General features: G+C 43.6%; 1 protein-coding gene across 1 annotated transcript in view; it reads left to right on the top strand.

The window, feature by feature from the left end:
• The window catches only part of FAAH2 (fatty acid amide hydrolase 2), a 28,219-nt gene extending 16,923 nt beyond the window's left edge, over nt 1–11,296 (top strand). The window contains exons 8-11 of the mRNA XM_054039730.1: nt 389–508; nt 3,738–3,849; nt 5,235–5,429; nt 7,014–11,296. Of these exons, the coding sequence (XP_053895705.1) occupies nt 389–508; nt 3,738–3,849; nt 5,235–5,429; nt 7,014–7,189 (603 nt within the window). The 3' untranslated portion in view covers nt 7,190–11,296. The remainder of the gene's footprint in view (nt 1–388; nt 509–3,737; nt 3,850–5,234; nt 5,430–7,013) is intronic.
• The last annotated feature ends 1,228 nt before the right edge of the window (nt 11,297–12,524 follow it).

Below are 12,524 nucleotides of genomic sequence, written 5' to 3'. Positions count from 1 at the left end.
CCACTGTACCTGATGATGAAAGATGCTATATTAAAAAAGTCCTGTTCTGTTGTGGTCCCCTTGATGCTAGCTTTGGGGTACCCTGACTTTGTTCAATTGACAGTTGCAATGGGAATTTTCTAGGGAACATCAGATCTTCATCAAATGGAGCAGACTCTACCTGTTGGCCTTGAATATGGAGACTTACATGCCTTGGACTTGTAGTACCCAGCTAAATAATAAAAATAGGGGTGGTTCCACATCCTGTGTGACAACTCTGTGGGCTGTTTGGCCCACTGGCCTTAGCTACCTTAGCTTTACCTAGACCCACCAATCTCTCATTGCTTCTGCGAGTAGTGAAATATCACATAACATGATGGATACTCTCTTCCCCTTGTATTTCCATAAGGTGGTGGAGCACCTGGAGACTCAGTGTGGGGTCCAAGTTCAGCATATAACAATCCACAAGATGAAGTACGCTTTCCAGATCTGGTCTGCTATGATGTCTTCCCGGGACAGTGATGGGCAGGTGCGTCTGATTCTGACCAGGACACAAGCATATTGCAGCGGAGAGGAATCTGTCATTTGTCAGTAGAGAGAGAGGGGGACGTGTACATGCTTGATAGGTTTTGGACCCAGCTGCATGTCTCCTCTCTTCTTCCACTGTCTCGCTCCCCACTTCCACCTCTATCTTCGTGTAACTTTAAGCATTATCCTCTTGCGTCAGCCACTCGTGAGGTGACTGTAAATCTAGTGATCTAGCAGGTGAGAGACACCTTTTAGCATTCTTGCTTTGGTCTTTTCTGTGCAAGTCCTTACAGACGCAGCTAAGCAGGTGGTTTTCTAACTAGCTACCTTGCTTTCTTTTCACTGTTTTCACTGTTAGCAGCAGAGGGGTGATGCAGGTCAGGACTGAAGTGCATTAACACTGCTGGGAAGTGGAGACAGGCAGGACTGAAACTAAAGATGCTGTTTATAAATTCTATAGGCAATTGCTTGACAACACTTGTTTGTTATGAAATTCACTCGAGACCAAATAACCAATGTCAGTTAGGTTTATTGCTATGAGCCAATAATAATACAGGTATCAGAGGGGTAGCCGTGTTAGTCTAAATCTGTAAAAAGCAACAGAGGGTCCTGTGGCACCTTTGAGACTAACAGAAGTACTGGGAGCATAAGCTTTCGTGGGTAAGAACCTCACTTCTTCAGATGCAAGTCGATGCATCTCATATGAAAATTATCAGAGATTGATCTACAAGATCTGCATTCTTCAGATGCAAGTCGATGCAAGCAGATCCATGTAGCGTTGTTACAGTCACTTTACGCAGAAAGTCTGCTCCCAGAGTTACATGTTTCAGCTGGTTAGTATCTATAGGATGATTTTACAAGTTACATATTCCTTTACATGTCACTAAAATTCAACCCATCAGTTTGTCGCAGTTCCTTAATAATAATAATACAGTACAGGAAAAAGATTCTATGCGATACTGGTCTCCAGGAGCAGATCCATGTAGCGTTGTTACAGTCACTTTACGCAGAAAGTCTGCTCCCAGAGTTACATGTTTCAGCTGGTTAGTATCTATAGGATGATTTTACAAGTTACATATTCCTTTACATGTCACTAAAATTCAACCCATCAGTTTGTCGCAGTTCCTTAACTTGTTCTGTTCCTTTCGTTATCTTTGTTTTGGATACTAGCATTCCAGGTTCTGGTCTGTGAAGGTTCCTTCTTGGTTTGCACCAGGGTAGAACAATCATACGTCTTGTTCTCTTCCTTTGGCACATTCCAGTACTGGTCCATGAGAATAACACTCTTCCTGTTGCTATGGTAAAATACTCATAGATCCTGATAGCTTTCCTATCTACTTAAGCCAAGGTTTACTTCAGCTAATGCCAGGTGTTATGGGATACTTACTATAACTGAACAGTATAAGCTAAGTTAGGTTATATAACTGCTATGATATTTGTTCTTAACACTATTTGTGCTTAATACATACATACATCATCCACACTATATATATATATATATATATATATATATATATATATATATATATATATATATGTATGTAATAGCCAGCATATAGAGGTCAACGGTGCTGCAAGTTAGTGTTAATTTTCATTGGCAGGTCTGTATGATACAGCTTTTGTATTATAATACCTACCTGCTCTGTGCTTCGCTTAAATTGCTGGTGTCCATCTTCTCTCACTCATTTTATTTATTACTTCTGATTCTTCTTAGTGTTTGTCCTGAGCTCCAAGCACTGTACAACAGTATTTCATGTCAAAATCCCATAGCATACTTAATGGGCTACATATGCAAATAGCAAAAAGGTTCATCTCCCTGAAAGACACAATCCCAAGCAGCTCTGCCATGTCCCCATTCCATCAATCTTCCTCTTCCCAAGATCAAGAGAGAAAAGCACTAACTTTCATGTAAAAATGGTGAACATCCATAAAAAATATTTACTTCTGCCCCTCTTATTGCATCATCCAGGGTACACCATCAGAAGTAGACAGTGCCAGTGGTTGAGCACTCTCCTTGCTGATGAGGATTTCCCCACAGCCAATACAAAATCTCCCTGCCAGCTAAAAATATACCACCTCAATTGCTCCTTTCTTCTTTATGTGGTGGGCCCTGTCAGTTGGTTTAGCAGTGCGTAGGAAACCTGTCCACGCCCCATGTGAGTCTTGTATTTAACAATACTTTTCTGTTCAGCTATAGATGGGGATTGGTCACTTTTGGTGCAGTATGTGGTCTCCCCACCCTGCTCCACAGAGAATGCAGATAATCTTGTAGATCAATCTCTGATAATTTTCATATGACTTTACATTGTGCCTCTTCATATAACCTTGTGGTGGGTCTACCCACGTGTGACCTCTGTTTTCATGGAACTTTGTATCAAAGCCTCATTTAGAAACTTTGCATTGCCCTTGGTATAATATTATAGCCCCTAAGGATAGAATAAGATAGAAGAAAAATTTCTTTTTGCTAGCAGTAGAACAAGAGCTCTCCCCCCCACTCTTAATCAATTGCCCTGTTGAATAAATAAGGTGTGAATGAGCAAGGCATGGAAGGCAGCACCTCCAGACAGCCTCAACTGTTGGAGAGGGGCTGGGAGCCAGACCCAAGGACAATAAAACGTGTCAAGTGGGCTCATTAAAGACAAGCAGACATACTGACGGCCTCGGGGGTTAGAAGCAAGCACCTTCTTTTGGAAACACCCTCTTTGCAGCATTGGGACAACACTCAAAAGAAAGCAGCACAAAGGACCAATGGACACAGACACAGAGTTTGAATCTGGTATAGATTTGCATAAGAGGAAAGCTGCTATAAAAGTGAGGTGTCTTGCAAAGGACCCCGGGTCTCGTCTTGTCAACATGGGAGCATCGATCCGGATCGGCAGAAGCCCGGCTCCACCCCCTCCCCCATCTAACTCACCTGGCCAGTGAAGTTAAGGGGAGCAACTAATTGGTAACAACAAGACGGAGTGTGTTTGTGTGTGTGTGTGAGTGTAAGTGTAATATATTATATGCATATAATACAGTGTTAATGAATACATGTATTACTAATAAATGTGGCGTTCTGCCTTATTCCCCCTGAAAAGATCCTGTGCAGTACTTTAAGTACAACAATCTGATGACTGTGATAATGCTGCTGATAATGAGGGGTTCAGAGCTTTCTCTTATCCCACCACTCAATGCATATTAACTACAACCCCCTGCCAGCATTGATGTGATGTATGTGTTAATTGCAGGAAGCACAGCTGTTCACAGACCTGCTTGGAGATCATGGGAAGCCCGTATGGCCGCTGTGGGAGCTGATGAAATGGTTCCTGGGGATGTCTTTGCACACCATCCCTGCCATTGGTAAAGTCAAGCCATCTCATTTAATGTGGCTTTCCATTTAAAAAATAAATATTGCACTTGTTTATAATCCTAATTTACAGCCTGCAGCTATGAAACCAGATCTCTTTGTAAGATTATGATTGTTTGGCCAGATTCCAACTTGGGTAAATACATTCTGCCTCCTTAAATTCCTCCCCAGCTCTTCCAGTTGGAAAAGGTATCTATCCTTCACATCCTATCCTAGACAATAGCGATGTGCTGTTATACACAGTTGCCACATTCCACTCAAAAGATTGCTGCATTTAACAGGGCATGAGTGATTGTCTAAATAGTATAGCGTATACAGTGCCATAAGTGATGTAGCACTTGGAGGAGGTAAAGGATATGTATGTTTGTGGCATATGACTGAATAGAAAATATTGGTAGCTGTGGTATGGAGTTGGGTGGGAGTTCTGTTTTCTGGCTATTGAGTTTTTTACTGGAATGTTGCCTCTTCGTTCCAGTTTTGGATTGGGTTTTCTCTGGGCTCAAGGCAGGTACAAATTATTTCTAATAATATATAGTAAGCGTCTGCAAATATTTGAAGTATGCAAATGCCAAAGATGAAGAAGAATTATTTAGGATGATTCTTTGCAAAGGAAAATATAAATAGAATATTAGGAAAAACTTCTGAATATTGAGGTCATGAGGTTTATCTGGCTATGGCATAATCTCCTGAGGGAAATGGCAGAAACCTCATTGCTTGAGTCATTTAAAACTATATCAGATAAAACATTGGACAGTGTATTGTAGGGTGTGGTCTCATACTGGCAGATTTTGTGGGAAGCACAGGGGAAAAGTAGACCCAATAATCTTCTAGAAATTATGGAATGCAAAGATCTGGTTGTTCTAGATTCTCATCTGGGTCAGTCCATGCTTCTGGGAACATCTCAATGGGCAGGGGATGACATGCTCCTGATGATACTGTGAGAAGACAGGAGTATTTTCTTTCTGACTCAGATTTAGAATGGGTCTCTTTAAAACACAAAAACTCTCCAGGTGACTCACATAGAGCTGTTTGAACCCTTTCAACCTTGAATTCTTTGCCATTACATGTAACAAATGTGGGTCTTAGACATTAAGGAGTTAGTAATAATCTTCCCAGATTCTTTGGTCAATATGGAGAGGAATGTCACATTCAATCATCCTGCATGTACAGGCAGCACCTGCTCTAGCCACATGCAAGCCAGGAGGGAGACAGTCTCCTCCCACCTGCTCCTGGAGCAATTCCCATGCTCCCGTGTCTAGTCTTGCTAAGAAGGGGATATTTGCCCACGGTGCTTTGTAAAGGAGACTACACTTTGTGATGTGCTGTCTCTTGTTTGCCTCCCTGTAATGCTGCATGTGTGTGTGCTGTTGCCCTATAGCCCTGGCACTGACAGAGAAGCTGATGAAACTCAACCCTGGTGGGAATGCCAAGCTGGTGAGCATGGGACACAGCCTGCGGACTGAGATGATGAACTTGCTGGGGACTGATGGGATACTTTTGTACCCTTCCCACCCCATAGTGGCACCTAAGCACTACTCTCCCTTGGGGATGCCTTTCAACTTTGCGTATACAGGTGAGCAGCCCTTGAGTGGTGGGAGAAAAGCTGGCAATCTCAGCTGTGCCAGAAGTAATTGGATAGCATTGCACTATCTCAAAAGGCCTGTTCCCAGTAGTGAGGGCAATCAAAAAAAGCGGGGCATGGAAGGGGGCTCATGAGAATCTTTCCTTTTAAAAATCGGGAAAATGTATTCACAGGTTCGAGAGAGCAGTCTAGCCATGTGCTGTCTCACCCTGGAGAGCTTTCTCACCCGGGATGCACTGCGCCTCTCACTTGTGCCGCAAAGCAGTTGGTACCAAGCAGTGGTTGTGTTGGTGGTCCCTTGGCCCATACTCCTAGATGGGGAGCTCTCTGGAGCAGGCCTATTTTTGTTTTACTCCTTTGTATGCCCCTTAGGGCCTCTCAGAACCTCTAGGGGCTACAGTAGTGTAGATGCTACTGCAGAGCTCATTCTGAGATGTGATTTTTCTGGTTGCACATCAGGAGACTTGTGCAGATACTCTGCAGGGGCATTTCCCTTGCACCTACGCATTAATTGAAGAGTAAACCTTTAGAAGAGTGGGAGCAGAAACCCACTTATCTTTGGGATGAACTCTTGAGTTCTTGCTTCTGTGTCGAAGGAGCCACATAAGTGCTATCTGAACACAACACTATATCCAGGTTCACGTGGGTGGAGAGAGCAGCGTGAATGACCCTCCCCAAGACATTTTAATTGGGGCAGTTACCTTGCTAATGGAGTTGTAGCCTGTGGCAGGTACTTCTCCCCACCCTTTAAGTGATGGGCAATGTCTACAACCACACTTTAAATCCATATGGCATTTCTGGGCCTCCTATTGGTGATGTCCATTTGACTAAAGTGTGACTGCAGTAGCATGGGAACCCTCATATCAGGGAACCTAACTGGTCGCCTTCATCCTCTTTACAGGATGGGTGTTAAAACTGTATCACGTATGCCCCTTTCTAGCGAACATCCAAGGGTTGCCACCCATCCTGAGATTTCCAGGATTTGCCCCATTGATATGGACATGGCTTTCTCAAGTCTTGAATCCCTTTATCTCAGTGTTGCACTATGATGCAGTGTGGTTTTGGAACAACTTGACACTGTATAGAACATCATCATGAAAAAGGGCCTCTCGAGGTCATCACCTTTTGATGCACCGTGGTGATGTTGCATGACTGTTGTCATCTCATGTGATGCAGTAGTTTGACCTTGTGAGACAAACAGTTTAGTGGCACTTGGAGATATACTGCTGGTTGGAGGCTCCAATATGCAGATTTATCATTAAAATCGGCAGATTCCTAGATTCTAAGGCCAGAAGGGACCATTGTGATCATCTAGTCTGACCTACTGTATAACACAGGCCAGAGAACTTCCCTAAATTAATTCCCGTGTGAACTAAATCAGATCTTCTAGAAAAACATCCATCTTGATTAAACATTTTCAAACTGTCCTTGCAGTCTGTACTGGGTCAAACTCACTGCTTACTCTGTGAACTCTCCAGAGGCCACAGCAAGTGACTTGGGTGAGAATGGATTACTCACATGACCAAGGATGGAGCACTTTGTGTCTATTCTGATCTGCCCTTCTCTTTCTTTCAGCTGTTTTCAATGTCCTGGGCTTGCCTGTCACCCAGTGCCCACTGGGCTTGAGCAGTGAGGGACTTCCCTTGGGAATTCAGGTGGTGGCAGGCCTGCACAATGACCATCTGACACTGGCTATGGCTCGATACCTGGAGAAGGCTTTTGGAGGCTGGGTTTGCCCTGGAAAATCATAACACTGATTCCTAGGACCCCCTCATGGCAGGAAGACGGAGACAATCCTTTTCCCAAAAGCTAGCAATGGGCATCAGTACCTGTTTGGATCCGAACAGTAACACTCCCTCCCACACAATCCAAGCTCCTTTCTGGAGCAGCGTGGGCAGGCTAACTCAGCCAGGACCAAGTGCTCATTCTCCTCTAATCAGTGGCCAAGTGCTACTGCTCAAGCTCATGTTTTCAACTGGAATTTTCTCCTCTTCCTGCAGACGATGATGAGAAAGGGAAGGAGCGAGCAAGTGAGTATCCCCAGCCAGCTTCTTTCTGTAGGAACCTGAGTTCTCATGGATTCTGAATGGAAGGCTCATGCCCTTGCTGGGGGAGATGGTAGCATGTGCCCAGATTAGGTGGGCTGCCATTGTGAGACCACTACTCTTTATTTTCAGTTATTTTCTTTCTCTGTTATGTTCGCCTCTTAAAGACAAAGGAAAGGGACCGGGAGAAGGGGCGGGCTGGACCGTGGGTACTAAAGGGTTATTTAGGGAATAATCTTCCAGCATGGTGCCTGCTGGAGAGCAATGTTCAAAACTCCCATGAATGTGTAAACTTGCTTGCTGTGCTGCTGGGATGCTCTACTTTCTTATTTCCTGCCTAACTTAACTGTCCATGCACAACAGAGTCACTGGTTACCTGCAGCCCAGCTGAGCTGAGTCGAAGTGAACAGATTTTTGTATTTCCCCCACTAACTGCAGAATGGAAAAGGGTTGCATGTGGTGTGTTTCTGCTTTAAAGCATTTAATGCTAAAGGCAGTGCGCGCAGCCTGGTAGCACCACCTCCTGTCCTCCATGCACAGCTGCTCATTCAGGGGCAAAGGAAGCACTGGTCTTTGACCTGCACACTGACAGCCATGGAGCTGAAACCGTTTGGGCTCAGAGTGAACTCTTGCTGTGAGAGACCTGCTCCGCTGGGATCATTATTGCATCAGAAAAAGGGAGAAGACATTTCTCCCAGTGTCATGAGATGGCTTCCCCAGCTCTTCCTTTCTCTTCCACTCCATTGGGACAGTAGATTGTGGCTAAGCTGCCTAAGACACTTTTCTGAAGGAGATGAGGGAAAAGAAACGGTACTGCTAGATGTAGAATTTTGTCCTCCTTTGGCTCTGGGCCCTAATTCTATGTAGCCCCCAAGTGGGCATGCACAAGCACTGTGGGCTACCAGCTGCTTCTTTTGAGCAATGGTGTATGTTTAGCAAATGTAAATAACTCAGCTGGTATTAAAGAGATTGCATTCCTCCAGTTCATGGCATAACTGTGTCCTCGTTGAAAGCTTGCAATTGTTGCCATATGGTCCCAGGCTTTGTGGTTTCACTGGATGCCACCAACTAAGTGGCTTGGGCCGAGTATGTTCCTGCACATGAGACTCCAAGGAAAACTGAGGGCGCTGTTCCCCTGAACCATGTCCCAGTATCATGGTGGTTTGCAGTATTTCACATGAGATGTGATTTGAAGCTGTTTCCAATTGTGGTCGTTAAAAGGTCCCATGGTGTGCACGCACTCCTGTCGAGGGCTAGCTTATCCAAATTCCAGCACATACAATCACATTAGCGTGTGAACTTAGTCCATGTTTTTCCTTATGTCCTCTTCCTAACCCTTGTTTTGTTGTGGTGTATGTGGAGTATAGTTATCACCCACCACTCCAGAGGTGGCTGCATTTCAGTGGTAGAAAAAAAAATTGGTTATATTTCTAAGTTGTGAAAAAACAAACTAAAATCAGCCAGCACTGCCTGATGAGTGTCTCCTTTAGTTATTCCCCTTGTTATTGAACAGAACATTTTAAAATTTTGCTTCTGGTATTTGATGGTTACCATGTTTAGATTCAGTCACAAGTCAGCAGCATCTATTTGTTTGAGAGGCCAAATTGCTAAATGTTGCAGATCATGTACTCTGTGCACATACTCTTCACTTTTTATTTAAACCAATGCCCTAATTTTGGTCATATCCAGTTTCTTAGCTACAAGTAGATGTGATGTGTTGTTACCCCCGGGGTGCAGTCTGGGAGCTGTTGGAACCGCTGTGCCCCCTAACAATTCACCTGGGTTGGCCTCTCTCACACTGCTCTGCTGCTGCTAATAGCCAGCCTCTCCAGGCCCTGTTGTCACCCAACACAACAGCAGGTGGCGCCACACATCCAGCTGAGTTACCTGGGTGCTTTACCGAAGCCATTTAAGGATCAACTACGGAAGCACCAGCTCCCCAGCCTTGCACCCTTATTGGAGTATAAACCCAGAATTATACTGCCTTGCACTGCACAGGGATATATATGGTGCAAGCTCATTAAATTAATCCGCTTCCCTTGATGTGGGGAACAAGCTGAGATTTTCCCAAACACTTCAAAAACACACTGGTTAAGATAAAACATAAAACAAGTTTATTAACTACAGAAAGATAGATTTTAAGTTATTATAAGTGATAGCAAACAGATCAAAGCAGGTTACCTAGCAAATAAACAAAACCGCAAACTAAGCCTAATATACTAGACAGATAGGATTTGAATTAGCAATATCTCACCCTGTCTGATGATACAAGCAGGCTTGTAAATTCTTGAGGCATAGGCTGCCTTTGCTGTGCAGCCTGGGTTCCCCTGGCCCATTCCAAGTCTTTTGTCTTTTAGAGGTTCTTCCAGGTGTTGAGTTGCGGGGGAGTCAAGACAAATCATGTCGTCACTCCCCACCTTATATAGACACTCCCTATGGTGGGAACCCTTTGTCCAAGCTAAGTTCCCAGCCCAGTTTGTGGAAAAATACAGGTACCAAAATGGAGTTCAGTGTCATGTAGTCTGGTCACATGCCCTTGCATGTCTTGCTAAATCATAGCAGCCATTATTCATAGGCTGGCTGAAGGGTACCCAGGCGAGGACAAACCTTTTCCATGGTCCATTGTCTTTGTTGATGGCTATTAGCACTGTCTAGCTCAGGGGTCGGCTACCTTTCAGAAGTGGTGTGCCGAGTCTTCATTTATTCACTCTAATTTAAGGTTTCGCGTGCCAGTAATACACTTTAACGTTTTTAGAAGGTCTCTTTCTATAAGTCTATAATATATAACTAAACTATTGTTGTATGTAAAGTAAATAAGGTTTTAAAAATGTTTAAGAAGCTTCACTTAAAATTAAATTAAAATGCAGAGCTCCCCGGACCGGTAGCCAGGACCCAGGCAGTGTGAGTGCCACTGAAAATCAGCTTGCGTGCCGCCTTCGGCATGCGTGCCATAGGTTGCTCAACCCTGGTCTAGCTTCTTTATTGTTGTACCTGAAAGGCTTGTTGTGGATGTTTCCAATTTCACAATATCTTTCAGTAACACACACTGATGTTGCACTCCATACGCTTTATGAAAATATGCTTATGAATGTGAATATGACAACTGGAATATGCTTTACGCTAAATACCCATTGTATGGTATCATTAGAAAGCTTGTATTCTACTGAGTGTGTTCATCCTATTTGTTTGCATGTATTATTTCTATGTCTGGAGTTAGAAAAATAAGATATAAACTTGTATTACTGATGTAAACATTTTAAGTGGAAGCCATTAAGAGTGTGTCAGAATCAATGAACTTTATTTACCTGCAAGCCTTCCTGCGTACATGTGGGCCAGCGCATGGCTAATGAAGAATGAGGTTTCATAGGGACATGACCATGTCACCTGATACTGAAATCCATCTTAAATCTTGTACTTTTCCATTTGGAAGTAGGGGTGGGGGCCAAGCACAGACAAAAGATTCCCGCCTTGTGCCAAAGCTATAAAAGGGGGTGGAATAGGACAAAGGAGGCTGCCAGTCATGAGAAAACCCCTGCTTACCACCTGAGATGTCTGCTGGAACGAACAAGGACCTGTACCAAGGGAAAGGATTGGGCCCAGATTAGGAAGGAGTCTAGTCTGTGAAAGAAGTTTATTGGAACATCTCTGAGGGTGAGAGATTACCTGTAATCAGTTCCTTAATGTATTAGGCTTAGACTTGTGTGTTTTTGTTTTATTTTGCTTGGTGACTTACTTTGTTCTGTCTGTTATTACTTGAAACCACTTAAATCCTACTTTTTATACTTAATAAAATTTCTTCTGTTTATTAATGAACCCAGAGTAAGTGATTAACATCTGGGGGCGCAAATAGCTGTGCATCTTTCTCTATCAGTGTTCTAGAGGGCAGACAATTTATGAGTTTACCCTGTATAAGCTTTATACAGAGTAAAATGGATTTATTTGGAATTTGGATCCCATTGGGAATTGGGTGTTTGGATGCTGGAGAGATAACCTGATGAACTGTTTTTGGTTAAAGGCTGCAGCTTTGGGGGCGTGGACCAGACCCTAGGTCTGGAGTAGCACGTCTGGCTCAACAAGGCAGGGTCCTGGAGTCCCAAGTTGGCATGGAAAACGGGCTCAGAAGTAATTTCAGCACATCAAGTGACAGTCCCAAGGGGATCTCTGTGACCGAACCCGTCACACACACATAGCAAAACTTCATAACTTCACATACAATGGTAACACATACAAGCCAATGAGATACTAATGTTTAGCAGTTCAAGACTTTTAGGATGATACCCCACAAGGCATACTTTGTACAACACACATTCTAATTACATGACAGTGGTGAATATGGGGGTGCCAGGGTATTGCTTTGGGGCACAGAGTCTCACAATAGAAACGTCCTGGGTTCTGCTTGTTCAACCTATTGTAGAAAAATAATGCCATTGTTTAATGACCTCAAAGGAAAACCCCTAGACAAAGCAGATATTGTGATACCTCTGCAAAATTCTACCCCAGGGCCAGTGAAACAGGTTTTTTCCCCCCATACAAGCAATCATGTTAAATGTTTGGGCTCATAAGTTTTCATGACAAGTTTTCAAGGCTATAGTAACTCCATTTTTAAAAAAATCATGTTTATTGCTTTGAAAATCAGGAATATACAAAAGGATCCCAAAGCATTGGTGCAAATTCTCATGTGTGAAACAGGCAAGGTTTTTGGATACAAACTGAGGAGGCTGCTTGTCCTCAGGGTAATCAAGCTATGATTTATGGTCCTGTAACGATGCCAATAAATCGGGTACCATTAATACTACTCTGGGAAGCTCTTTGAACTCTTTGAATAAGAGCAGAGATGAGTGGGTATCACTGTGCTAATAATGGGGTCTCGTACTGAAGGAGTCCTCTGAAATTCAGAGGCAGTTGGCCAAATGATGTCCCACCTTTAGAGGTGTCCTATAGTGGGGAGGGTGTAGGAAGCTTTCTCAGACCTTTGGTTCTGTCTAAAGGGGGGAGGGAGTGGAGGGTCCACGCCTGGGTGGGATATGGGTGCAGATAGGAT

The sequence above is a fragment of the Malaclemys terrapin genome, chromosome 9 (genome assembly GCF_027887155.1).
Source record: "Malaclemys terrapin pileata isolate rMalTer1 chromosome 9, rMalTer1.hap1, whole genome shotgun sequence".
Classification (NCBI taxonomy): domain Eukaryota; kingdom Metazoa; phylum Chordata; order Testudines; family Emydidae; genus Malaclemys; species Malaclemys terrapin.
The sequence above is the reverse complement of the archived record's forward strand: the minus strand, read 5'-3'. Positions and strand labels throughout refer to the sequence as shown.